The sequence below is a fragment of the Callithrix jacchus genome, chromosome 7, assembly GCF_049354715.1.
Source record: "Callithrix jacchus isolate 240 chromosome 7, calJac240_pri, whole genome shotgun sequence".
Classification (NCBI taxonomy): Eukaryota; Metazoa; Chordata; class Mammalia; order Primates; family Cebidae; genus Callithrix; species Callithrix jacchus.
In genome coordinates this window covers 104,320,691-104,345,727 of record NC_133508.1, presented here as the reverse complement: position 1 = coordinate 104,345,727, position 25,037 = coordinate 104,320,691, and the positions used below count along the sequence as shown (strand labels likewise).

The following is a 25,037-nucleotide window of genomic DNA, read 5'->3' as shown; positions in this document are numbered from 1 at the left end:
GTTGCCCAGGCTGGTCTTGAACTTCTGGCCTCAAGAGATCTACCTTCCTTGGTTTCCCAAAGTGCTAGGATTACAGGCATGAACCACCACACCTGGCCCAGTTCAGAGTTTTAAAACATTACGTTACTTATATTTGTCTTAGATTATGCAATATATATTAAATGAAAGTTGTATGGCATATTTTATAAGGGTTAAGAGTTAAAATATACTAGATTAGCTTTCTGAATATTCCTAGTTTATAAAATATTTCTTATGTATAATATTTCACTAGTGTAGATGGTAATTGCAATTCTAAATTTTTAAAGTAAGGCTTTTCTTGAGCTCAATTATATTGCCCCAAATTAATGTCAGGATTTATTTCAAACTCCAACTGATACACTTTAAAAAAAAGCCTGCCTAGAAAACTAAGGCAATTTCTCTGTGTACTTAAAAGAGGTAGCCTAAATATGTCATACTTGGTCTTTCACTGGCATTTACTACAAGCATAATGCTGTAACATTTTTCCAAGCACATCAGAATTGTAGAGAAGAGTTCAGAAAAAAGAAGTACTAAGATGTGGAATCAATAGAACTTCAAATGAATTGGACATTGGTGGTAGTGTGGATACTGTCCTTATCTTATTTATTCTGGGTAACAAGTTTTCCTCACTTCTTCTCTGCCTAAGTGCAAAGCACTACAATGCACCCAGTTACCAACCCCAAAATCTCAGTCATCCTATTGAATGGGGCACAGTAGTGATGAAGAGCACAGGCTCTGAAATCAGATTGCTAAGGTTTAAATCCAGCCTTGCCACTTGTTAGCTATGTGACCACGATTTTCTCACATAGTTTAGATAGGCAGCTATGACACTATGCATTAGGCAGCCCACATGTGCACTATGACATTTGTGGGTCAGGCGCGGTGGCTCATGCCGGTAATCCTAACACATTGGGAGGCTGAGGTGGGTGGACTGCCTGAGCTCAGGAGTTCAAGACCAGCCTCGGCAACATGGTGAAACCCTGTCTCTACTAAAATATATTTTTTAAAAATTAGCCGGGGCCAGGTACAGTGGCTCACACCTATAATCCCAGCATTTTTTGTGAGTCCGAGGAGAGTGGATCACCTGAGGTCAGGAGTTCAAGACTAGCCCGGCTAACATGGTGAAACCCTGTCTACTAAAAATAAAAAAATTAGCCAGGCACGGTGGTGGGCACCTGTAATCCCAGCTACTTAAGAGGCTGAGACAGGAGAATTGCTTGAACCTGGGAGGCGGAGGTTGCAGTGAACCAAGATCACACCACTGTACTCCAGCCCGGGCAACAGAATGACACACCGTCTCAAAAAAAAAAAAAAAATTAGCCAGGCATGGTGGTGAATGTCTGAAGTTCCAGCTACTTGGGAGGCTAAGGCACGAGAATTGCTTGGACTTGGGAGGCAGAGGTTGCTATGAGCTGAGACTGTGCCACTGCAGTCTAGCCTGGATCATAGAGCAAGACTCCATCTCAGAAAACAAGCAAACAAACAAACAAAAACCATGACATTTGCATCTAAGACCACTCCTACCTGCCACCTACTGGTCTCCAAGTAGCTTTCCTTATGCAACAGTTTTGTACTATTGCTTAGAGTGAAGCAAACTGTTGTTTTTTTTTTTTTTTTTTTTGAGATAGAGTTTCGCTCTTGTTACCCAGGCTAGAGTGCAATGGTGCGATCTCAGCTCACTGCAACCTCCGCCTCCTGGGTTCAGGCAATTCTCCTGCCTCAGCCTCTTGAGTAGCTGGGATTACAGGCACGCGCCACCATGCCCAGCTAATTTTCTGTATTTTTAGTAGAGACGGGGTTTCACCATGATAACCAGGATGGTCTCGATCTCTTGACCTCGGGATCCACCCGCCTCGGCCTCCCAAAGCGCTGGGATTACCGGCTTGAGCCACTGCACCCAGCCTGAAGTAGACTTTTTTAGCCTCACATTTAAGTGCAGTTTTACAGAGGAAAAAACTAAGTCTGGTTGAGGTTAAACAATTTGCTCAAGGCCGCACAGCCGACAAGTTGCAAGGCTGGATTAGAACCTTAGCAGTCTGATTTCAGAGCCCGTGTTCTTCATCACTCCTGTACCCCATTCAGTAGGATGACTGCAAGCTTTGGGGCGTGTAACTAGGTGGATTGTAGTGCTTTGTACTTAGGCAGAGAACAAATGAGGAAAAGGAGATTGGGGTAGATAAGAGAAGCAAGGTGAGAAGAACTGGGATTTATTCTGTAGGTGTTAAGTTTGAGATGCCCATAGGGCATTTAGGTAGAGATATCAGAAGAAAGTTGGACAAACAAGTCTGAATTGAAAGTAAAACAACACAGTTTGTGTAGCTAAAAACTGTCATTTTCATGTAAGTATTCTGATTATGGCACAAAATACAACCCACTCAGATTTTTGTTATGATTTATCAGGATATCAGAACATGTTTCCATTGCAGAACTATAAGATAAGAAAAAGGAGTTTGTTTCTAGCACAAGTAAATACATATTAGTACTTTATATAATTTAGTTTTATCACAGACTTCTTACATTACTACTTTATTTTTTATGTAGACACAGCCCATAATTCTGCTTCCAAATAATTTATAGGACTATCCATATTGAAATGGAATATTTAAAAAATACACAGAAAAAACATTGCATAAAATGGAAATTGAGAATGTGGGGAAGGGAAAATGTATGTCCTACTGTGATTTTCGTATATTTATATATTATATATACGCATTTGTGTAACAGTATGGTATATGGCTGATGACTCATTAGACACATTTAGAGGTGATGTGCAATGTTGTTTGGCAGTATTTCCCAGGATGATACTGTTGCTATCCCTTTCCTGCCTGATAAGATTATTTTCTAAATAGCTTATGAAGGCCTCATTGATCTTGGGTTAGTGTCAGTATAACCCATCAATAACTGAGTAATGCTCTCTTAAGTGTAAGCCTGGATGACTGGGATGTTTGGGGCTAGAGGCAAAGCCAGAACATTAAGTATAAAAAACAAAGAGGCATATATTTCTATGATTCAAAGACCAAGTAAATTTGGTTTGATCAATGTCTGTATGTCGAACACCAGCAAAAACCCTATGTCCAACACCAGCAAAAAAAAAAAGTACATAAAAAGTTCAAGAATTTACACAAGAATTAGGGCATAACTCTAGCCAAAGGAAACAAAATTTGTTTGGAATAATTGAGAAGATGATCTTTAATATGTAGCTAAGTCCAAGCAGCAGCCTATCTAAACGATGGCATTTGCCTCTGAGCCTACTCCTATCTCCTACCTGCCTGTCTCTCAGTAGCTTGCCTCAGGCAGCAGTTTTGTACTGATCCCAGAGTGAAAAAAACTTCCTTAGATACTGGTGAATTCAATCAAAAGATACAGTTCCTAGGAACACTCATAGTTTTAACATTCCTTGTATAATTTTTGTTTAATAAAATAGAATGCTTGGCTGGGTGGCTACAGCTCACACCTGTAATCCCAGCACTTTGGGAGGATGAGACGGGAGGATTGCTTGAGCTCAGGAGTTTGAGACCAGCTTGGGCAACATGGTAAGATCCTGTCTCTACCAAAAAACACTTTTTTTTTTTTAATTAGTCAGGCATGGGAGTGAGCACTTATAGTTCCAGCTACAGTGAGCTATGATTGAACCACTGCACTCTAGCCTGGGCAACAGAGCAAGACCTTACCTTAAAAAACAAATCAACCAACCAACCAACCAACCTCAAATACAACTCTTTAAAATAGCAAAACATATTAATTCCTTGCTATATTTAAAAATATAAGAACCCAATTTGTGCAAAAATGAAGAAATATAACAGATGTTATAAATTACTGTTTAGTTCTCTGGACATACCAAGCATTATTGTTTTATGTAGTCCCCTATGGGTCTCTCTTTCTATTATCTTTTTTTTGTGGGGGGAGGGTTTAGCAGCTTATTCTATTATCTCCTCACATGCCTGGTTATTTTTTATTGAGAAAGGGACAATGCCATTGTAAAAGTATAGGTGTAATTTGAAGCTCTAGATGGTTTCTTCTCCAGAGAAAATTTGTGCTGGTTTTTGGCAAATGACTAGGCTGGAGGCATCAGCAATCCTGGATTGGGTAGCGATCATTCAAAACTGGACTTATATTCTTTTGAGAGCTTGTCTATTTATTGCTCTCTATTAAATAGGTTGTGAACTATGAACCTCTGGAGTCCCAACCTAAGACTGAAGGGTATTCTAGGACCTTTCCTCAGTGCGCCCTGAATTTCAGTTTTGTTCCCACCGCCCTGTAAGTTGGCTAAAAGTAACACACAGCTTTTTGATCTCTCCTGCTGGTTTGGAATTGACAAAGATGCAGATCCAAATGTCATCCTTATCTGAGCTCACTCTTCTTATAGCTCTTGGCCCCTCAAAACCCTTATGTTTTGGGAGCTCTTGGATATACTCAAATATTTTAATATTTTGTCCAGCTTTTCTAGTTGTTCCCTGGGGGATAGCTAGTCCAAAACCACCAGCTTCTATTTCCAGAAGGGGAACCCAAGTTGCTATTTAGTGTAATACAGTTGACCCTTGAACAACATGAGTATGAACTACTTTGTTCCACTTATATGTGGGGTTTTTTCAATAAATACATTTGGGCCTCCATATCAGTAGGTTCTGCATCTACAACCAAACACAGATTTAAAACACAGTATTTGCAGGATAAGAAACCACATATATGTAGAGGGCCAAATTTTTGTGTTCAGGGGTTCCGTAGGGCCGACTGTGGGACTTGAGTATGCTGAAATTTGGCCTGGGTGCAAATGTTTTTTCAAAGCACTTCATGCGATTCTAATATACAGCTTGTAATTTAAGAAGCACTACTACAGGCCTCTTTATATCTCACTCCCTCAATCAAGAGATCCCAGCATGGCAGCCTGTTTGCCACTCATTCATAGTCTCTGTCACTGCCTGGTATTACCTGAGGCCAAAATAGCTTGAGCTTCTGAGGTGTGTTAGGAACCTATGCTTGCTATAAAGAGTAGTCAAAGAGAAATCACAGATCATTGAAGGGGGTGCTTATTTGAAGAAGAGAGATGAACTGAACCATCAGAACAGGTGGCTCCTAATGAGTCAGACTTAATGGAAAGATCAGAAGAAAACTTTAGGCTGGGCACGGTGGCTCAAGCCTGTAGTCCCAGCACTTTGGGAGGCCGAGACGGGTGGATCACGAGGTCGAGAGGTTGAGAGATCGAGACCATCCCGGTCAACATGGTGAAACCCCGTCTCTACTAAAAAAAATACAAAAAATTAGCTGGGCATGGTGGCGTGTGCCTGTTATCCTAGCTACTCGGGAGGCTGAGGCAGGAGAATTGCCTGAACCCAGGAGGCGGAGGTTGCAGTAAGCCGAGATCGCGCCATTGCACTCCAGCCTGGGTAACAAGAGCGAAACTCCGTCTCAAAAAAAAGAAAAGAAAACTTTAGAAAATATGTCTCTTAAGGATAGAAATAAGGGGAAAATTACATTAAAAAATAAGCATGTCTGAATAAAAAACTAAATAGAAAAATTAAAAATAGAATATAAGCTGGGCATGGTAGCTCACATCTGTAATCCCAGCTACTCAGGAAGCTGAATCAGGAACTGCTTGAGGCCAGGACTTAAAGGCTGCAGTGAGCTATGATTGCACCACTGCACTCTAGCCTGGGTGACAAAGTAAGACCCTGTATCAAAAAAAAAAAACTTAAAAAATGGAAATCATATTGAAAAGAAACATGTATATGGTTTTGGGATACTAAATATGTACTTGATATATAAATTAAAAGATGGTTAGGAAATAATCAAAGTGATATTTTAAAAAAAGCCCTTCTTTTGAATATATTGAAGTTTCAGATCAAAAGGGTCACCAAGTGCGAAACTTAGGGTAAAATTACTAAACTCCGAAGGCAGAAAAAACCAAGGTAATTACAAAGGAAAGGAAGTAAAATCAGTTTTATAGATCTCTCTGCATCTCTAAGGCTAGAAAATAGAAAATTATTTTCAACTTTTGAACAGCATGGCAATTGAAGAATCCTCTGTATGAAACATCATTTATGTATGAGAACAAAAGAGATTTTTTTTTTTGGACATGAAAGATTTTAGAAAGTAATCTACCTATGTATTTTTTTTCCTGAGGAAACTACAGGGAAGAGTATTTACCCAAATTGAAAATTAAATATGAATAAAATAAAGATCCCAAGCTGGGTATCTTATTACAGAAAAAATATTTTAAAAATTATTCTATGATGACACAATGAAAACTCTGGGATTCTGTCTCAAAGTGGTTTTTCTATAAAAACATAAAACATTCCAGAGAATTTCCAGGGACATAATTCATAAGCAATTTCCAGCTGGGAAGTGGGATCTTTCAGAGCAACCTCATGGTTCTATCTGAGCTGTACCCTTCCCACGGGTTTCTTCCCTTTCCATGAAAGTGCCATTTCAATGACCCATCCCAATGATAAGCAGTCACTTCCTATAATTCCAGCCTGTACAACTCAAAATCAAGGTCTTTATCTATATTTCCCTTAATTCAATGAAGACACGATATAATTTCACAGGGATTTTTTTTTTAATATAAGAACAAAAACAGGCAGAGGGCAGAGGGGATGGATTTTTTTTAATGTAAAAGCACAGAAGCAATAAAATTTACAAAGAACAAATTTACGATCTTATACTGGTGAGTTAGCCCACCAAATTTATAATTCCAAATTCTCTCTCATTTTCTATGAGAACCTAGAGCCAGGAACATTTTTTTCATAGGTTTTTGGGGTACAGGTAGTATTTGGTTACATGAGTAAGTTCTTTGGTGGTGATTTCTGAGATCTCGGCACACTCATCACTCTAGCAGTATGCACTGCACCGTATTTGTAGTCTTTTATTCCTCGCGCCACTCCCACCCTTCCCCACAAGTCCCCAGAGTCCATTGCATCATTCTTAATGCCTTTGCCTCCTCATAGCTTAGCTTTTACATATCAGTGAGAACATACGATGTTTCGTTTTAGGAACAAAATTTTTATTCCTGGCTCAGAGAACTGGTGCAGGAAATGATAATCTGGCTATTCCTTTTTTTCTTTTTCTTTTTTTTTTTTGAGACAGAGTTTTGCTCTGTCACCCAGGCTGGAGTACAGTGGTGCAATCTCGGCTAACTGCAACCTCCCGCTCCTGGGTTTAAGAGATTATCAAATACCCATCAATGATAGACTGGACAGGGATAATGTGGCACATATACACCGTGGAATACTATGCAGCCATAAAAAAGGATGAGTTTATGTCCTTTGCAGGGACATGGATGAACCTGGAAACCATCATTCTCAGCAAACTGACACAAGGACAGAAAATCAAACACTGCGTGTTCTACTCATAGATGGGTAGAACACATGGACACAGGGAGGGGAGCATCACACACTGGGGTCTGTTGGGGTGAAATAGGGGATGGACAGTGGGGGGTAGGGAGTTGGGGAGAGATAGCATGGGGAGTAATGCCAGATATAGGTGATGGCAAGGAAGGCAGCAAATCACACTGCCATGTGTGTACCTATGCAACAATCTTGCATGTTCTTCACATGTACCCCAAAACCTAAAATGCAATAAAACAACAACAACAACAAAGAAGAGATTATCCTGCCTCAGCCTCTTGAGTAGTTGGGATTACAGATGTGTACCCCCACACCTGGCGAATTTTTTGTATTTTTCGTAGAGATGGGGTTTTGCCATGTTGGCCAGGCTGGTCTCAAACTCCTGTCCTCACATGGTACACTCTCCTTAGCCTCCCAAAGTGCTGGGATTACAGGCGTGAGCTGCCATGCATGGTCAATTAGGACACTCTTATTGTTGAGTAATTAATAGTCCTTTGTCTCTGATCCAGGAGTCTCATATCTTCTGCCAGCATTGATGAAACTGTGGCAGGCGAACTTGTAAGCTTGTACTAGGATCAAATCTCAGACTCTTAGTGGCTTTTAACACCTACTTCTAAGAAAGAAGCTTGGGAGCAGAATAACTGATACTTGGACCCTCCTTAAAAACTGTGGTAAAAGTAATTGTAGCTCAGTCCTCAGTGAGTTATAGAACACCCTTATCCAGGTCCCTATGAGCCTAGAAGGAAACTATATACCCATTTTATCTATCCTACAATTCTATCTGCTTCTAGATAGCAGATTTATAATTTAGTTATACCTCAGCCAAATCCAAAAACTTAATCTATTTAAACACCCAACTAATGTTTTGTATTTTTAGAAGAGATGGGGGTTCACCATGTTGGCCAGGCTGGTCTCAAACTCCTGACCTCAGGTGATCCACCTTCCTTGGCCACCCAAAGTGCTGAAATTACAGGCATGAGCCACTGCACCCGACCTAGCACACTGAACTTTTAAGAGTACTTGGAAAACTTAGTATGTTTAACACCTCCCAAAAGAATGTTAAAATGACCACAGTTTGCAAAATTGAAGAGAAAACAATGGCAACATAAAGGCACAATATTGGTAATGAAGAAGAAGCTATAGCCATAGATATGGAAGACATTAAAGTAATTATAATGAATACTTCATATAACTACATTGCTTTGAAACATGGGTGTAATAATGGATGATATTTTGGGAAAATATGAAAGGGAAAAATCTCAACAAAAAAAACATAAATAGATCAATAACTTTAGAAAAATATGAAGCAGTCAAAGAACTCTTTTACAAAAGCACCACTGAAACTGTGTCAAGGGTGAGTTTCTTTGTAGTTTCCAAGAACTATTTAAATGCTTTTGGAACGCTGACAAAGGTGGAACAGTTCTCAGTTCTTTTTTGCAAAGGTAGATTTGATCCTTAAGTCTGACCACAAGAATGGAAAACAAATATAGATTTTTAAAGAAATATAAAATAAAATGTTAGTTTTAACTATTTTATTGCTTATTCTTGATTCAGGGACTTAAAAACATAAAGCAGGCCTGTAATCCCAGCACTTTGGGAAGCTGAGGTGGGCGGATCACCTGAGGTCAGGAATTCGAGACCAGCTTGGCCAAAATGGTGAAATGTCATGTCTACTAAAAATACAAAAATTAGCTGGACATGGTGGCACACGCCTGTAATCCCAGCTACTTGGGCGGCTGAGGCAGGAGAATAGCTTGAACCTTAGAGGCAGAGGTTGCAGTGAGCCAAGATCACACCATTGCACTCCAGCCTAGGTGCCAAGAGCAAAACTCCATCTCAAAAATAGTAATAAGAAGAAAGCACTTTTATATTTCTCTAATTTTATCCTGATCACTTTGGTTATTAAAAGTCTGTCCAACTTAGTCTTTTGATCTTACTCCTCATCAAGACTGTTCCTTCCCTATGCAAGCCAGTCTAGTGACACTGGAGGAGCTGAAATGGAGAGGGCTATGGTCAGTAATTTGATTCTTCCTGTTCCCTTACATGAGAGTAGGAGGTTGATATGGTCTTTCTCTAGCACCTCCTCCTCACTCTTATTCTGATTTCTTTTTTCTTTCATATGGGAACAGTGGCATGCTAAAGCCAGCTCCTACCAACTCATTAGAGCTGTTTGTTGAATTTTCAGCAATTTTGAGATGTTTATGGCACACTCACTATTAAAAATTAAATTATGTAAACTTAAAATTTAATGACATACTGAAAATAAAGATAATAGTCAAAACTCATCACTTCCTAATTATTTTACATTTTACTATTATCCATGGTTTTGAAGTAATTTACATCTATTATATCCACATGGTAGAAATTTATATAACAGTATGCTACTACGTCTCTTCCAAATTCCACATTTAATTATATCACATTGGTATCTAGAAATTGAGAATGGTAGTATTTACACCATATCAATTGGCAAACACTGCAAATCAAGGCTTGAGTTATTGTCTGTCTAGATTTAAGAAAGTGAGGAAGAAAATGTTAATGATGAAGATTAAACTTAAACGTAAGTTTTATCAAAAAAAGTATGCCTTACCTATCGCCATTATGCTTTGAGTAACACAAAAAATCAGAAAATATGCAAAAACTATTATTTGGGGCCAGGCATGGTGGCTCACACCTCTAATCCCAGCACTTTGGGAGGCCAAGGCAGGCAGATCACAAGGTCAAGAGATGGAGGCCATCCCGGCCAATATGGTGACACCCTGTCTCTACTACAAATACAAAAATTAGCTGGGCATGGTGGTGCACACTTGTAGTCCCGGCTATTTGGGAGGCAGCAGAAGAATTGCTTAAACCCGGGAGGCAGACACTGCAGCAAGATGAGATCACACCATTGCACTCCAGCTTGGTGACAGAATGAGACTTCATCTCAAAAAAAACAAAAAAAAGAAAAAATTAACAATAGAAAAAAAACTATTATTTGGTTCAGCAAAGAAGTAGCTTATACCATTGATGAATGAGTAAAATTCCATGTTAGAACTACACCCAAAGGCAAGGTTATTAAACATTTACCAGCACATCCCCTTCTATAGGAGTAAAGGAGGAGGGAGAGAGAAGACAAAATTTCTTACTAACTGGGCACTGTTTTCCTCTTTTCCCTCAGTCATCAATCATTTTCTAGCCAACTTTGGTCTTAAAGAGCACATGTGAGAGATCCCCAGAGGAACCCATTCTCCAACCAAGGAGAGCTTCCTTCAGCTACAAGTCATCAAATTCTCCATCAACTGCTATACTCTTTAATAAACACTCCACAATGTCTTCTGTGGATGATCCCCAGGATTGCAGTCAGCAATCTGGGTGGAATACCAGCAAAATGACCCAAACACAGTTACTACTTTAGTATCCATTTGACCCCTGTTCAGGCTGCCATAAAGAATACCATAGCCTGGGTGGTTTAAATAACAGAAATTTATTTGTTATAGTTCTAAAGGCTAGGAAGTTCAAGATCGGTGTCTGATGAGGGTGCTCTTCCTGCTTTGCAAACAGCTGTCTTCTTATAGTATCTTCAAATGGCAGACAGAAAGAGAGAGAGAGATAGCACCTCTCTCATGTCATATAAGGGCATTAATCCCATTCATGAGGCTACACACTCATGACCTAATTACCTCTTAAAGGCCCCACCTCCCAATACCATAACTTTGGGAATTTAGACTTCAGTATATTAATTTGAGTGAGGAGATGTAAATATTCAGTCTACAGAATTCCAACCCTGTCTCCCACCCCCCAAATTTATATCTTTCTCACATGGAAAATACATTCATCTCATCCCAATAGACCCAAAAGTCTTAACTGTTTCAGCATCAACTCTAAAATCTGAAGTCTCATCTAAATATCATCTAAATCAGATATGGATAAGACTTGAGGTAATAATATCCTGAGACAAAATTTCTCTCTAGTTGTGAACCTGTAAACACAAACAAGTTGTATGTTTCCAAGCTACAATGATGGAATAGGTGTAGGATAGACATCCTCATTCAAAGGAGAGGGATAGGAAGAAGGGAGAGACGATGGTCTGGTCCTGTAGAATCGAATAAGTCCAACCATCTTCTTTCATTTTGTCCCATTTTCTCTGTTTCCCTTAGTCTCAGCTGGCAGTGTTTCTGCTGATATAATCCCATCTCTATTCCTGGCTTCTGCTGAGAAGATTGATTTGGTCCCTGGTACACATCCACACTGACCTACTTATCAAATTGTCATCTTACCCATACCTTTAGTGTTCTCTCCCAAGCATACTTTTTCATTTTTTTGTAATATGGGAAGACTGAAAATTTTTCAAATCTTTAACTTCTGGTTCCTTTTTTTAAAAATAATTTCATTCTTTTCTCTCCTCTTGCATTTTACTATAAATATCAGTAGGAACCAAGTCACTCCTGAGCACTTTGCTTAGAACTAACCTCAGCTAATTATCCAATTTCATTGCCTGCAAGTTCTACATTCCGTGAAATGCCAAAACACAAACACAATTAAGCCAAGTTCTTTGCCACTTTATAACAAAGACCACCTTTCCTCCAGTTTCCAATAACTAATTTTTCACTTCCATCTGAGATCTCATCAGAATGGCCCTTGCCATCCATATTTCTACCAATATTTTGTTCATAATTACTTATGTATTCTATAAGAAAATGGAAGCTTTTCTCTTTTTTCTTTTTCTTTCTTTTTTTCATTTAATCCTACAGATGGGGTTTTGTGAACATGATTCTCTTTTCTTTCTGAGCCCTCACTAAAGTCACCTTTAATATCTCCTTCTTGGCAATGTCAGCATTTTCTATCATGCACTTTCCAACTTTCCACCCTCTACCCATTAAGCAATTCCAAAGCCATTGCCATTTCAAGCATTTGTTATGGCAGTACCCCACTGCTCATTACTAATTTTTTAGTTTGGGTACGACAACAGCACATAATAGCCTGGGTGGCTTAAACAATAGAAATTTATTTCTCACAGTTCTCGAGGCCAGGAAGTCCAAGATCAAAGCTCCAGCATATTGGGTGTCTGGTGAGGTTATTCTTCTTGGTTTGCAGATGGCTGTCTCCTTGTATCCATACATCATTGGGAGATAGTGAGAAAGGCAGATATAGACAGAGGGAGAAGGAGTGAGACCAACTCTTCTTAGAAGAACACAAATCCTTTTCATGAGGCTACGCCCTCATAATCTATCTCCCAAAGCTCCCACTTCCAAATAAATAGCTTTAGAGAGTTACGCTTCAGCATTTGAATTTGAAGGAGACACATTCAGTCCATAACATCTCCCCAGAAACTCAAGTAACCTTGCCATACCAAACAGTGTGGTGCAGGATGCCTACTTTACCCGCTTATTCCACCCGCTCCAAATTTGACATGGGGCAAATCAGCAAGTGTGGTGTCTAACAGATGTGCAACTGAGGAATGACATGCCAAATGCTGTCTTTTATTGGAACCAGTCTCTAGGAGTGATTCTTTAGGAATTCCCTCATCAGTTTTATGGAGGAAGCCTCTCTGCCCCTACCACATTGAGAAAAAAGGAAAAACCACAGTAGACCCTAACAGGTCAGTAACTCACAATTCTGACATTTTTCTTTCTTCCTCTCACCACAGTATTCTGTTATTTGAAGGCCTAAGAGAATCTCTTGCTCCAAGTATTGGTGGATCTTTGTAGAATACAGAGTATGTTTTGCTCTTTTTTACTCAGCTATGGAGTAAAACGTCACCTGGTCACCAATTCTAAGGCAACAGAATAATTGCCACTCAACAACTTATTTTAACAAAATGAAATCCAACACTATATTAAATAAATATTACTCCATTATGACTAAGTGGAGTAAATTTCATGAATAAGAAAGAGTATCCTCATTGATCTCTAGGACATTTTGTTACTTTCTAAAATTTATTTTACATAATTCTTACAACAATCTCTTGAGGTAACTATTAACCTTATTTGACATATGAAGGACTGAGATTCAGAGTATTCAGTATTCTATGGAAGATCACATGGAGTCAAGATGCAAAGTAAGGTCCAACTCCAAAGCCTATGCTCTTTGGTAAGGAAATTCATATCTGAACATATACTCTGCAAATGAATTTGAAAAAATACTTTAGCAAGATAAGGATAAAATATTATCTCCTTAACAAGACTGTGTACCCAGCATCATCCTTAAGAACCCTTGACTCATTCTCATTTAAGATAGAAACGAACAATACCCATTCTCACTAGTATACTACAGTCTTCTAGAAGTTTTTCCCAATGATATTAAATAAGAACATAAGATAAATTTTCTGAAAGGAACAGATAAGTTATTTTATGAAGATTACATAAATTTATTGAAAGAGAGAATAGACTGAAAACCCATTACAATGTATAAGATGTTAAGAAAGTTCAGTAAAAATTTACCAGAAATCTTATGCATTCAATAATTTTTTTTTTTGAGATGGAGTCTCACTCTGTTGCCCAGGCTGGAGTGCAGTGGGAGTGATCTCAGCTCACTGCAACCTCCACCTCCCAGGTTCAAGTGATTCTCCTGCCTCAGCCTCCTGAGTATCTGGGGTTACCAGCACACGCCACCACACCTGGCTAATTTTTGTATTTTTCATAGAGACGGGGTTTCACCCTGTTGTTCAGACTGGTCTTGAACTCCTGACCTCAGGTGATCCACCTGCCACAGCCTCTCAAAGTGTTGGGATAACAAGCATGAGCCACCATGCCTGGCCTATTAGGCATTCATTGAATATTAAACAGGTACTATGTACTAGTCATTGCTATAGGTGCTAAAATACCACAGTGAATGAAACACATGAAGAGTCTTCCCTCAGAGTTTATGTCCTAGGATAAGGTGGGGAGACAGACAATAAACTAAATAAACAAATGAATTTATAATATAAATTCAGACTGGACTGGAAAAATGTGGCACATATACACCATGGAATATTATGCAGCCATCAAAAATGATGAGTTGGTGTCCTTTGTAGGGACATGGATGAATCTGGAGAACACCATTCTCAGCAAACTGACACAAGAACAGAAAATGAAATACCGCATATTCTCACTCATAGGTGGGTGATGAACAATGAGAACACATGGACACAGGGAGGGGAGCACTACACACTGGGGTCTATTGCGGGGGAATAGAGGAGGGACAGGGGGGCGGGGAACTGGGGAGGGATAGCATGGGGAGAAATGCCAGATGTGGGTGAAGGGGAGGAAGGCAGCAAATCACACTGCCACGTGTCTACCTATGCAACTATCTTGCATGTTCTGCACATGTACCCCAAAACCTAAAATGCAATAAAAAAAGAAAAAAAGAAAAAATAATAATAATATAAATTCACCAGTGATAAATGCTGTAAAGGAAAATATAGTAAATTAAGGAAATTATGATCAACGGGGATTACTGTTTTAGATGGGGGAAGTGGGGTGGGCTGGAAAGATCTTTCTGAAGAGGTGGAAATGAAATGAAGGAGTAGGCCACATCAACCCCTTGTGGGGAAAATTCTACAGGCAGAGGAAAGAGCAAATGCCAAGGTCGTTAAGTGGAGCCTGAATTGCTTTCCCTAAACCAAACAGCTAGAAAATGTGCTCAGTTTTCACGTGGAGGTGAGAAGTGAAGCATTATGCAGAGAGAGGCCTGGAGTGGCATTCAGTGGAAATTCTGCTACCTAGAAATGAGAACTGGGGGAAAAGTTTCTGTCTGTTAGGGAGCATTTTGAATTTTACTCAAGTCTGATAGGAAACAGTTGCAGGAAATGATAGTCACATTTATATTTTACAAGTGCTGCTATGGCTGTATTGAGAAGAGAATGTTGAGGACAAGAGCCATAGCATGGAGAGCAAACAGAAGGCTAGAGACGTATGGAAGCAGTTGAGATGAAAGATAAAGGGGTCTTGGACTGCATTGGAGCAATGATAAAAGAGGTGTTTGGATTTGGAATCTATTTCAAAGGAAGACACAGTGATATTTACTGATAGGTTGGGAGTGGGAAAAGAGAGAGAGAGAAATCTAAGATGTCTGCAAATTTTTTGGCCTAAGCCTCTGGTTGAATGGTGTTGGGGAAACCTAGGTGAGGAGATCAGGAAGTGGGTGAAATCAAGAATTTGGTTTTGAATATGTTAAGTTCGAGATACTTATAATTCAGCTAAGTGCAGGAGTCATGTGGGCAGTTGGATATATAAATCTGAAGTTCAGAGAAGAGGTTAGAGTCTGGACTATAAATCTGGGATATCAGCCTATAGACAATAGTTACAGTGTGGGGCTGGATTATATCAACTATATTATATCAACTAAGGGTGAGTATCTGAGGTCTGAGGACTGAGTCCTGGGTTGCTCTAGCATTTAGAGGTCAGAAAGATAATTGTGTATTATTATTAACTTTCTAACATACCATCACTAGCCAGTTAAGGAATTTAGAAGAGCATAATTTGTCTTTACAATAAATAAATGCTATGATCCTTTCTGTTATCTGAACTCCCTAACTCTGTGTCCCACAACTTTGATTCAGGTCTGGTAATCTCAGGTCCAATATCTCACTGAAGTAATTTCCAGCATGTTTTTCTTAAAGGGTTAATCAGCTTGTGAATAATAGTTTCTTGGCGTGCCCTCGATCCTATCACAACAGCAGATAGGTTTCTGTCCCCCTCTACTATAAATGACTAAAACTAATATTTTCAACTCCTGCTCAATCAGTCCAATGTTTCACACTCTGTACTATGATAGCATTATCATAACATCCAAGTCTGCCTAACTAGGACTTCACCACATTTCTCCAAATTCATTTTTTAGATTTATTTTGTAAATTTTCTCATTACTTTAGATTCATTTTTATTTCTTCCAGGCATGCCTCTTTCAAATGTGAGCCTGAACCTAGAAAGAGTGACTTTGAAAAGTCAAATTTAAGACCATTCTTTGTTGAAACAAATATAAAAAATCAAGAAAGTAAGTCAACAGGTAATGCTTTGTGTAAGGCATTTGCTTCTTTGATTTGTTAATGGGTGCTTTATTTTTTATTGATGTATGTCTTAAAAGTTCTTGATAATTTGATGTCTCTGTCAAAAACATTTCCATGAACTATTTCCATGAAAAAGAATTTACTAAAAAGAAGAGATGTTAAATATCAGAATGGGCAATTTGTACAATTCACAAAATAGGACTATATTTTTATGTTGATAGGGTTATATATTTTTTTCTTCTAGAAAGAAAATCTCTGAGTTTCCTTTCAGCTCAACAGTGAGAGTTTCCTTGTTATTGTTTTTTAAAAGTCAAATATGAACAGCTTGCTTAATAGAAACTTACTTTCATGTTAGAAATTTTAGAAATCTGTGAGCCAGGAACCAGCATTATCAACTCTCAGAGAATTTGAGTGTTTTGTGTTGCTTTTGTTTTTCAATTTCTCTGGCATTATCAAACAATCATTCAATTGCATAATTCTCATCAACCTTCTTAACTGAGGTTTCTTGACTCCACATCACCCCATATTTCTTAATTTCTCTGTTACACTTCATAACCTAATTTCTCAAAGGATTTATTTATACATACATTTTATTTCTCATGGTTTGCTTTCAAAATATCATATTTCCTTATGTGTCTTAATATCTTTGAATGTATGCTGGACACTATTTGGAAAATTATTCATAGAAACAATTTGAGAAAAAGGGTGAAGGTACCTTACCCCAGAGAAGATTTTTTAAATTGTTTATGCCAGGTATCTGGAGGCAATACTTGTCAGAACATATCAAAGCATTCAAGGCTTCACTTTCCCTATAACATCCAGGTGGCAAACTTATCTATTCTGGTTCACCCTACGGTTGTAACCCTTTTGGATTCCAGGTAAAATGAATAGGTGTGGGTTTTTTGTGAGGGAAGGGAAGTGAAGAACATATTAAATATAAAAACTTTGGACCTTCAGTCAGCTTTTTGTTTTTTTCTATCTCAACCCATGAACATTTTAAAACTTGATCTTACTTTCACATCACAAATACCCTCAGGGAAAAAGCGGCTTGGCATGTCAGTCTTACCTATCTGAGTCCTTATCTTCTCCTAGGTTTAAGCCCAGGCATCTCTTATCATTTTTTAAGTCTATGAGGCTCTTTAGACTTTAAAAAATATTCCATCTAGCCTTTTTAAGATGTTTTTAGCAGGAGGGCTGGTACTAATTACCTGACCCTCCATAATGGTAGCAGAAATCTCTAATCCATTTTCTTTCCTTAAATCATATAGTGATCTTTTAAAAGTAGGCTGATCATCTCCTCATTAAAGCCTCTTCAGTGGCTTCTCACTGTACTTAATATGAAACTTGTACTCTTTACAGATAAATGCCTGGCCAGGTGCAGTGGCTCATTCCTGTAATCCCAGCACTTTGGGAGGCTGAGGCAGGTGGATCACTTGAGGTCAGGAGTTTGAGACCAGCCTGACCAACATGGTGAAACCATGTCCATACTAAAAATACAAAATTAGCCAGGTATGGTGGTACATGCCTGTCATCCCAGCTACTTGGGAGGCTGAGGCAGGAGAATCCTTTTAACTTGGGAGGCGAAGGTTGCCTTGAGTTGAGATTGCACCATTGCACTCTAGCCTGGGCAACAAGAGTGAAACTCCATCTAAAAAAAGAAAGAAAAGAAACAAAGACTTGTCTATTGTGACTTTTGCATATGTATTTAACCTCATTCCCTACCTTCCTGGCCTTCATTTAAACTGGATCTTCAGCCAGGCAGGGTGGTTCACACCTGTAATCCCAGACCTTTGGGAGGTCAAGGTAGGCAGATCGCTTGAGGTCAGGAGTTCAAGACCAGCCTGGCCAACATGGTGAAACCCCAAATCTTCTAAAAATACAAAGTTTAGCCAAGTGTGGTAGCACATGCTAATAATCCAAGCTACTTGGGAGGCTGAGGCATGAGAATCACTTGTTGAACCCAGGAGGTAGAGGCTGCAGTGAACCAAGATGGTACCACTGCACTCCAGCCTGGGTGACAGAGTGAGACTCCATCTTAAAATAAATAAATAAATTGCATCTTCATTAGTCTCTTTTCAGTACAACTGCCAGATTGCCTAAGAGGAATATATGTTTTCCCCTCTGCCTAGACACACTGATACTCTATTCATGAAGCTTACAGCTCATTTGCATATTTTGATTAAATGTCATCTGTTCAGAGAGGCCTCCTTGGACTATCCTATCAAAAATATAAAAATGTTTTTATTTCTGTTACAGAATGTATTTCAATTATTCATCCCTTGGTTTTTTGTTTTTTGGTGGTTTTCTTTTTCCAACAGGTCTCACTCTTTTGCCCAGTCTGAAGTGCAGTGGTATGATCACACTCACTGTAGCTTCGACCTCCCCGGGTTCAGTAATCTTCCCACCTCAGCCTCCTGAGTAGCTGACACTACAGGCACACCACCACATTCAGCTAATTTTTGTACTTTTTTTTAGAGACAGGGTTTCACCATGTTGCCCAGGCTAATCTTGAACTCCTGGGCTCAAGTGATCCACCTGCCCTGGCCTCCCAAAATGCTTGGATTATAGGCATAAGCCACTGTACTTGGTCAACCTCTTGTTTGTTTTCATTTGTTTGTTTCTTTATTTTCCATATTACCCTCTAAAATGTATGCATCATTGGGCAGGAGTCACAATTCCAGAGTCCATCAGTGCCTGGCATATAGTAGCTGAACAACAAATAACTATTGATTGAATGACTACCAGACTCTATATTAAATTTGTTACATCTATTATCTCATTTAACCCTGACAGTATTTCTATAAGTGCTATTGTTTCCAATTAACAAATGAGGAAAGTAAGACTCATAGAGTTTAAGTAAGTTTCCTATGGCTAGGGCTATATAACTCACACGAAAAGGTGCAGTTTGGACCCAGGTTTTCTAAGTTCAAAGTTTGTATGCCTGACCCCTGCACCATACTTACTTTAAGAATATCCATTGGATGATAATTCAGATTAATAAAACTCATAACTGAGGATGAGAGAAATGCAGGTAGAAGGGACTATTTCTATTTCTCTTTTCAAAGAAATTAGCCAAAAATTATTTTAATAACACATGTGATTCTATTTTATTTAGAAATCTATCATTTTCTAAGACAATATAGCTTTATTGTATAATAGTAAGTAATTGAAAGTTATAGTCTGTTAATAGAAATTCACTTTTAGGGCAAATTATTCTAAAATAGACTTAGCTCTAACCATGTACAAGCAATGCATATGTAAGCAAATAAAAGTATTCATTTATATTTCTTAAAAGTTTACTGCAGTGGAGAAAATGGTTGATTGGGTTTAGTTAGAATTAACTTAATAGCATGGAAATACTTAGGTTTGAATTTCTTTCTTTAGAGCCAGTAGAAGAAAATCTAAAATCAAGATCTATTAGACCCTATCTTTATCTTAAGGATACAACAGAGGTATGTGTAATTTGTATACTTTATAATTACTTAATAGAAATTCACATTGACCGTAACAATTTTATATATGCTTCTACAGCTCCCAAAGTCAAGTGAATTTTAGGATTCAAAATGATAAAATGTTAAGGTGATTTCATCTCTGACATTATTTAAAACTTTGTGTATGAAGACAGTAGAGAAGATAATATATTCTTTCTTGAAGATTTTCAATACAGTAGAAATCATTGAACATGATAAGGACTAGCACTTACAAAGTCTGTTAAGACAAGCATCATTAAAAACATACATGTATAACTTAAACATTCAAATTTATCATATAAGAATATATAGCCACTTGTTACTCTTTTAATGTGTAACCAAGACCTTTTTTTTTTAGCATACTAATTACAATAGTAACTACCACAAACAAGTTTGGAACCAACACTACTGACTCTTGATAATCACTTGAGCAGAAGTTCATGGGCATGCTGAAAAGTGACTAGTCTTTTTTCTTTTTTTTTAACTTTCCTAATCACACTGATGATTTCTGAAGTGACTAGTCTTGAGTGTGCCTTCAGTAGTTTTTATCCAGGGAACTATAGAGATAAATTAATCCAGAGAATCAGCAAGGGAAAGTCACTTTAGAGAGTCTCTTAGGTATTAATTTTTGTATTAGAAACCTGAATTAGTGCTAATGTAAAGAAATATGAAGAAATACAGACTTAAGGCCATAATTAATAACTTAAATTTTTGTTGTATATTCCCACATTTTATAATTTAAAAAGTATTAACAGGATTGTTAGTTTTATCTTCATCTAGGTGGTTTATTTCGTTTCATGTTTTATTTAGGTTCATGGTTAATAAAAGCCTCCCAAGGTATATACTGCATCGTAGCATCATAATCAGGCTACTCATTATAATACATTTTCTAGCATCTTATGTAAAAATTGTAAAATTTTAGTTTTTTTAAAATAAAAATATCCATGTGATATTTTAAAAGCAAATAGGACAGAAACACTAATAAGAACACACAACTGTTTCATTCTCTGCTTCTTCTTCTAGTTTCCTCTTTTCAGAAGCAACCAAGTTGGGTTTCAGTACCTTATAAGATTAACTTCATATTTTTAGAGAATGAGTTTCTACTGCTGATTTTAATTTATCAACTTTAAACATTATCTACTGAAAATCAATGAGAATGATTGTTTATACTACTCTGCATAGTGCCTCTTCCCACTTTCCTCTTCTCGATCTTTGATAGTTACTGTTTTTTCCTTCTATTTTTAATTTTTGCAACTTGAAATAATATATCTAAATTTTTTCCATCACCTTTAATCACTAACTCCTGATTCCTCTTTATATAAGATGAAGATCTTAGCAGTTTTATCCTGTCTTCCAACTATCTTCCACACTTCTTCCCTAGGTCAACTATTATATTCAGCTTTGAACTCCGATTAAGCCTTTATGTTTTGTTTGTAGGTTAATTCTAAAATTCAAAATGCTATTAACAGTATTAACAGCATTTATATTGTTATGATATTATAAATAATCATTTCATTTACATCACAGTAAGGTCTCTGTAATAATCATTACAGAATAAAGTAATATGCCTAGATTACTTTTCTTCTCAGTGGATACAATAAATGGACTCTTTTTCTCTATCAGTTACTAAAAAAATGCCATGTTGGCTGGGAGTGGTAGCTCACGCCTATAATCCCAGCACTGTGGGAGTCCAAGGTAGGTAGATCATGAGGTCAGGAGATTGAGACTAACCTAGCTAACACAGTGAAACCCTGTGTCTGCTAAAAATACAAAAAATTAGCCAAAGGTGGTGACACATGCCTGTAATTCCAACTACTCGGGAGGTTGAGGCAGGAGAATCACTTGAACCAGGGAGGCAGAGGTTGCAGTGAGCCATGATTGCACCACTGCACTCCAGCCTGGGCGACACAGCAAGACTCCATCTCAAAAAAAGAAAATGCATGTTTTAGTTTCCCTAATATTTAGACCTTAACTGTCTAGTATACTGTTATGTTTTTTCTTGGAATTTCTAATGGTCGTTCTTTTTTTCTTGTGGGAAATGATAATAATAGCAAACATATAAGTATGTCAAGCATATGTATGTCAAGCACTATTCAAAGAAAAATTACATCCTCAATAACCCAATGACTTAAGTACTACTATCCCTGAGAAAAAAGAGGCACAAGGAAGACAAGCAACTTGCCTAAGATCAAATAGTATATGACAGAATCAGGAAGAGCCCAGCACTTTGATTCATGCTCATTATCACTAAGATCTAAAGCCTCCAAAAGAGAAGCATGTAACTTTCTTATCATAAGTGAAAACGGTCAAGTTTTTTATTCATTCTCTCTATTATGTGGAATCCATTCCAATCTTCTTGCAGAAATTGTTTGTGAAGCCCAGTGACTTCTTGTTCTAAATTTGACCTGTTACTTATGAACCTACTTTTAGGTTGTCATTCCATTCCTTCCTAATCTATCCATTGCCTCTAGATTTTCTAGTTTGTGTGTATAAAGGTGTTCATAGTAGCCTTGAATAATCTTTCATATTTCTGTGATATCAGTTTTAATATCTGTTGTTTCATTTCTTATTAAGTGTATTTGGATACTCTCTCTTCTTTTCTTAGATAATCTCACTAACAGTCTTATCAATTTTGTTTATCTTTTAAAAGAACCAGATTTTAATTTCATTTATCTTTTGTATTTTTTTGTTTATTTGTTTCAATTTCATTTAGTTCTGCTCTGATCTTTGCTATTTCTTTCCTTCTGCTGGTTTTGGATTTGGTTCATTCTTGTTTCTCTCGTTCCTTGAGATGTGACCTTAGGTTGTTTATTTGTGCTCTTTCAGATTTTTGGATATAGGCACTTAATGCTATGACCTTTCCTCTTAGCATTGTTTTTGCTGTATCCTGGAAGTTTTGATAAGTTGTGTCGCTATTATCACTCAGTTCGAAGGATTTATTTTCATCTTGATTTCATTGTTGACCCAAGGATCATTCAAGAGCAGATTATTTAATTTCTATGTCTTTGTATGGTTTTGAGGGTTCCTTTTGAAGTTAATTTCCAGTTTTATTCCACTTTGGTCTGAGAGGATACTTGAGATAATTTCAATTTTCTTAAATTTACTGAGATTTGTTTTGTGGCTTATTGTATGGTTTATCATGAAGAATGTTCCATGTGCTGATGAAAAGAATGTATATTTTGCATTTGTTGGGCAGAATGTTCTGTAAATATCTGTTAAGTCCATTTGTTCTAGGGTATAATTTAAGTTCATTGTTTCTTTGTTGACTTTCTGTCTTGATGACCTGTCTTGGTGTCAGTGGAGTATTGAAGTACCCCACTATTATTATGTTGCTGTCTATCTCAGTTCTTAAGTCTAGTAGGAATTGTTTTATAAATTTGGCAGCTTCAGTGTTAAGTGCATATATATTTAGGATTGTGATATCTTCCTGTTGGACTAATCCTTTTATCATTATGTAATGTCCCTCATTGTCTTTGTTAACTGCTGTTGCTTTAAAGTCTGATGGATGAATGGCTACTCCTGCTTGCTTTTGGTGTCCATTTTCATGGAATATCTTTTTCTATCCCCTTACCTGAAGTTTATGTGAGCCTTTATGCATTATACGAGTCTCTTGAAGATGGCAGATACTTGGTTGGTGGATTTTTATCCAATCTGCCATTCTGTATCTTTTATGTGGAGCATTTAGGTCATTTATATTCACAGTTAGTAGTGAGATGTGAGGTAATGTTCAATTTATCATGCTAGTTGCTGCCTAAATACCATATTATTGCCTAAATTGGAGCATATTATTGATATGCTCCAATTTTCTATTCCTCATGATAATTTTGGTAATTTTTCTTTAGGATAAAGTTGCTTTGTTTGTCTTTCAAGATATCTGTGTCCTCTCCTCTCATAACTCTTCTTTTTACCTATTTGAACTTACCTTTTAATCCCAACAAATAATGAATCCTTTCCTGCTATAAATATGCTGTTTTTCTGCCTGTCGTATGAACATTCCAGGCTTATGCTGTCAACCTCACCTGAAATGCCCTCATCTTTTAAATCTTAGCATTTCCTTCCTCCTCAATGAAATCTTCCCTGTCTATTTTAGCCTTTATTGATATCTCTCCCTTTTTAAACCCTTCCTCATTTATAGAGTGTATTGATTGGGTTGCTTTTTAGTATTATTACTCCATGTTATTTATTACTGTTTGGTGTATGCAAATCCTATGTATCCCATCAAAATGTGAGGTCTTGTAGCCTAGGCTTTCTCATATACCTATTTTTATTTCATATTATTCAGAACTAAATATATTCTGTGCCTAGTGTGAAAAAAATATGGGTTCTAAACAGTTATTTGTGTGGTTTGTTAATAGAGAATCACAAAGTATGTAGTTTATATTAACAGGTGCATATTTGTATTTTAGATGCCTAGATATGTATATTTTTATAAAAAATATATGGACCCCCATCTGACACTGTAGCCTAGGAAAAGCTACGTCATTGTTTTTCAGTTTCTTCTTCTCTACTTAGAACTGATCTGCTGTACCTACTCTATTTTAGAGAGAGTAATGGTTTGTTAAAACAGAGAAGGCTTTATTTCTCAGTATTTGAACTTTAGACTTTCCTTGAACCTGGAGAAATAAATTTTATGTGAATATTAAGTTTTATAGACAAAGAAAATAAAAGTAAAAAGTATGAGCACAGGCAGATCTTTTAACTTCTGAAGGTTTGTTTTCTTATTGACAAAGTGTTACTGAAAATGCCCATCTCATAGTCGGTTTTTTTGAGGATTAAGTAATACTTGAAACTATTTAAAGAACCAGACAGCTGTTAGTTATCATAATTCAATATTGCAAATGTGAATACCCAAGTATAAATTATTTATTAATATACTCATGGAAAGAAATAGTTTCTAAGATAATTTTCCACCTTTCCTAATGTTTAGATGGAAAATGCAGGGCCTTCGAATGTTCTATATTCACGGCATAGACAAGCATGTAGAAGATCACTGGGTTCTACAGACTTTTCTCCTACATTCAACATTCAGTCTAATGCTCATGAAAAGGAAAAAGACTCTACTTTATTTACAGGTATACAAATTGCATGTTTACTTACATTGGAATAACTAAAAGTTAACTGCATCTAAACTTAGGATGTAAGCATTAAGAAAGTCTTTAGCCAAGGAATATTAGTCTTTGATTATACTACCATAACGATCTTTCCAGCCTTCCTTTCTTACTGTTAAACCTATCC

At 37.3% G+C, this 25,037-nt stretch overlaps 1 protein-coding gene and 1 long non-coding RNA gene across 10 annotated transcripts in view; one reads left to right on the top strand and one right to left on the bottom strand.

The window, feature by feature from the left end:
• C7H1orf141 (chromosome 7 C1orf141 homolog) overlaps nucleotides 1-25,037 on the top strand; it is a 54,556-nt gene that overhangs the window by 18,674 nt on the left and 10,845 nt on the right. For 4 of the 9 annotated variants that reach the window (XM_054236411.2, XM_054236413.2, XM_078332201.1 and 1 more), the window contains exons 4-7: nucleotides 14,359-14,442; nucleotides 16,219-16,331; nucleotides 19,717-19,784; nucleotides 24,730-24,874. In XM_054236411.2, the coding sequence (XP_054092386.1) occupies nucleotides 14,359-14,442; nucleotides 16,219-16,331; nucleotides 19,717-19,784; nucleotides 24,730-24,874 (410 nt within the window). The remainder of the gene's footprint in view (nucleotides 1-14,358; nucleotides 14,443-16,218; nucleotides 16,332-19,716; nucleotides 19,785-24,729; nucleotides 24,875-25,037) is intronic. The other 5 variants (XM_035251833.3, XM_078332203.1, XM_078332202.1 and 2 more) reach the window with 3 other exon arrangements.
• LOC144577024 (uncharacterized) lies at nucleotides 12,331-13,063 on the bottom strand. Its single transcript, XR_013520169.1, has 2 exons — nucleotides 12,956-13,063; nucleotides 12,331-12,448 (listed from the first exon to the last, which is right to left on the bottom strand). It is a non-coding gene; the product is annotated as an uncharacterized LOC144577024 (long non-coding RNA).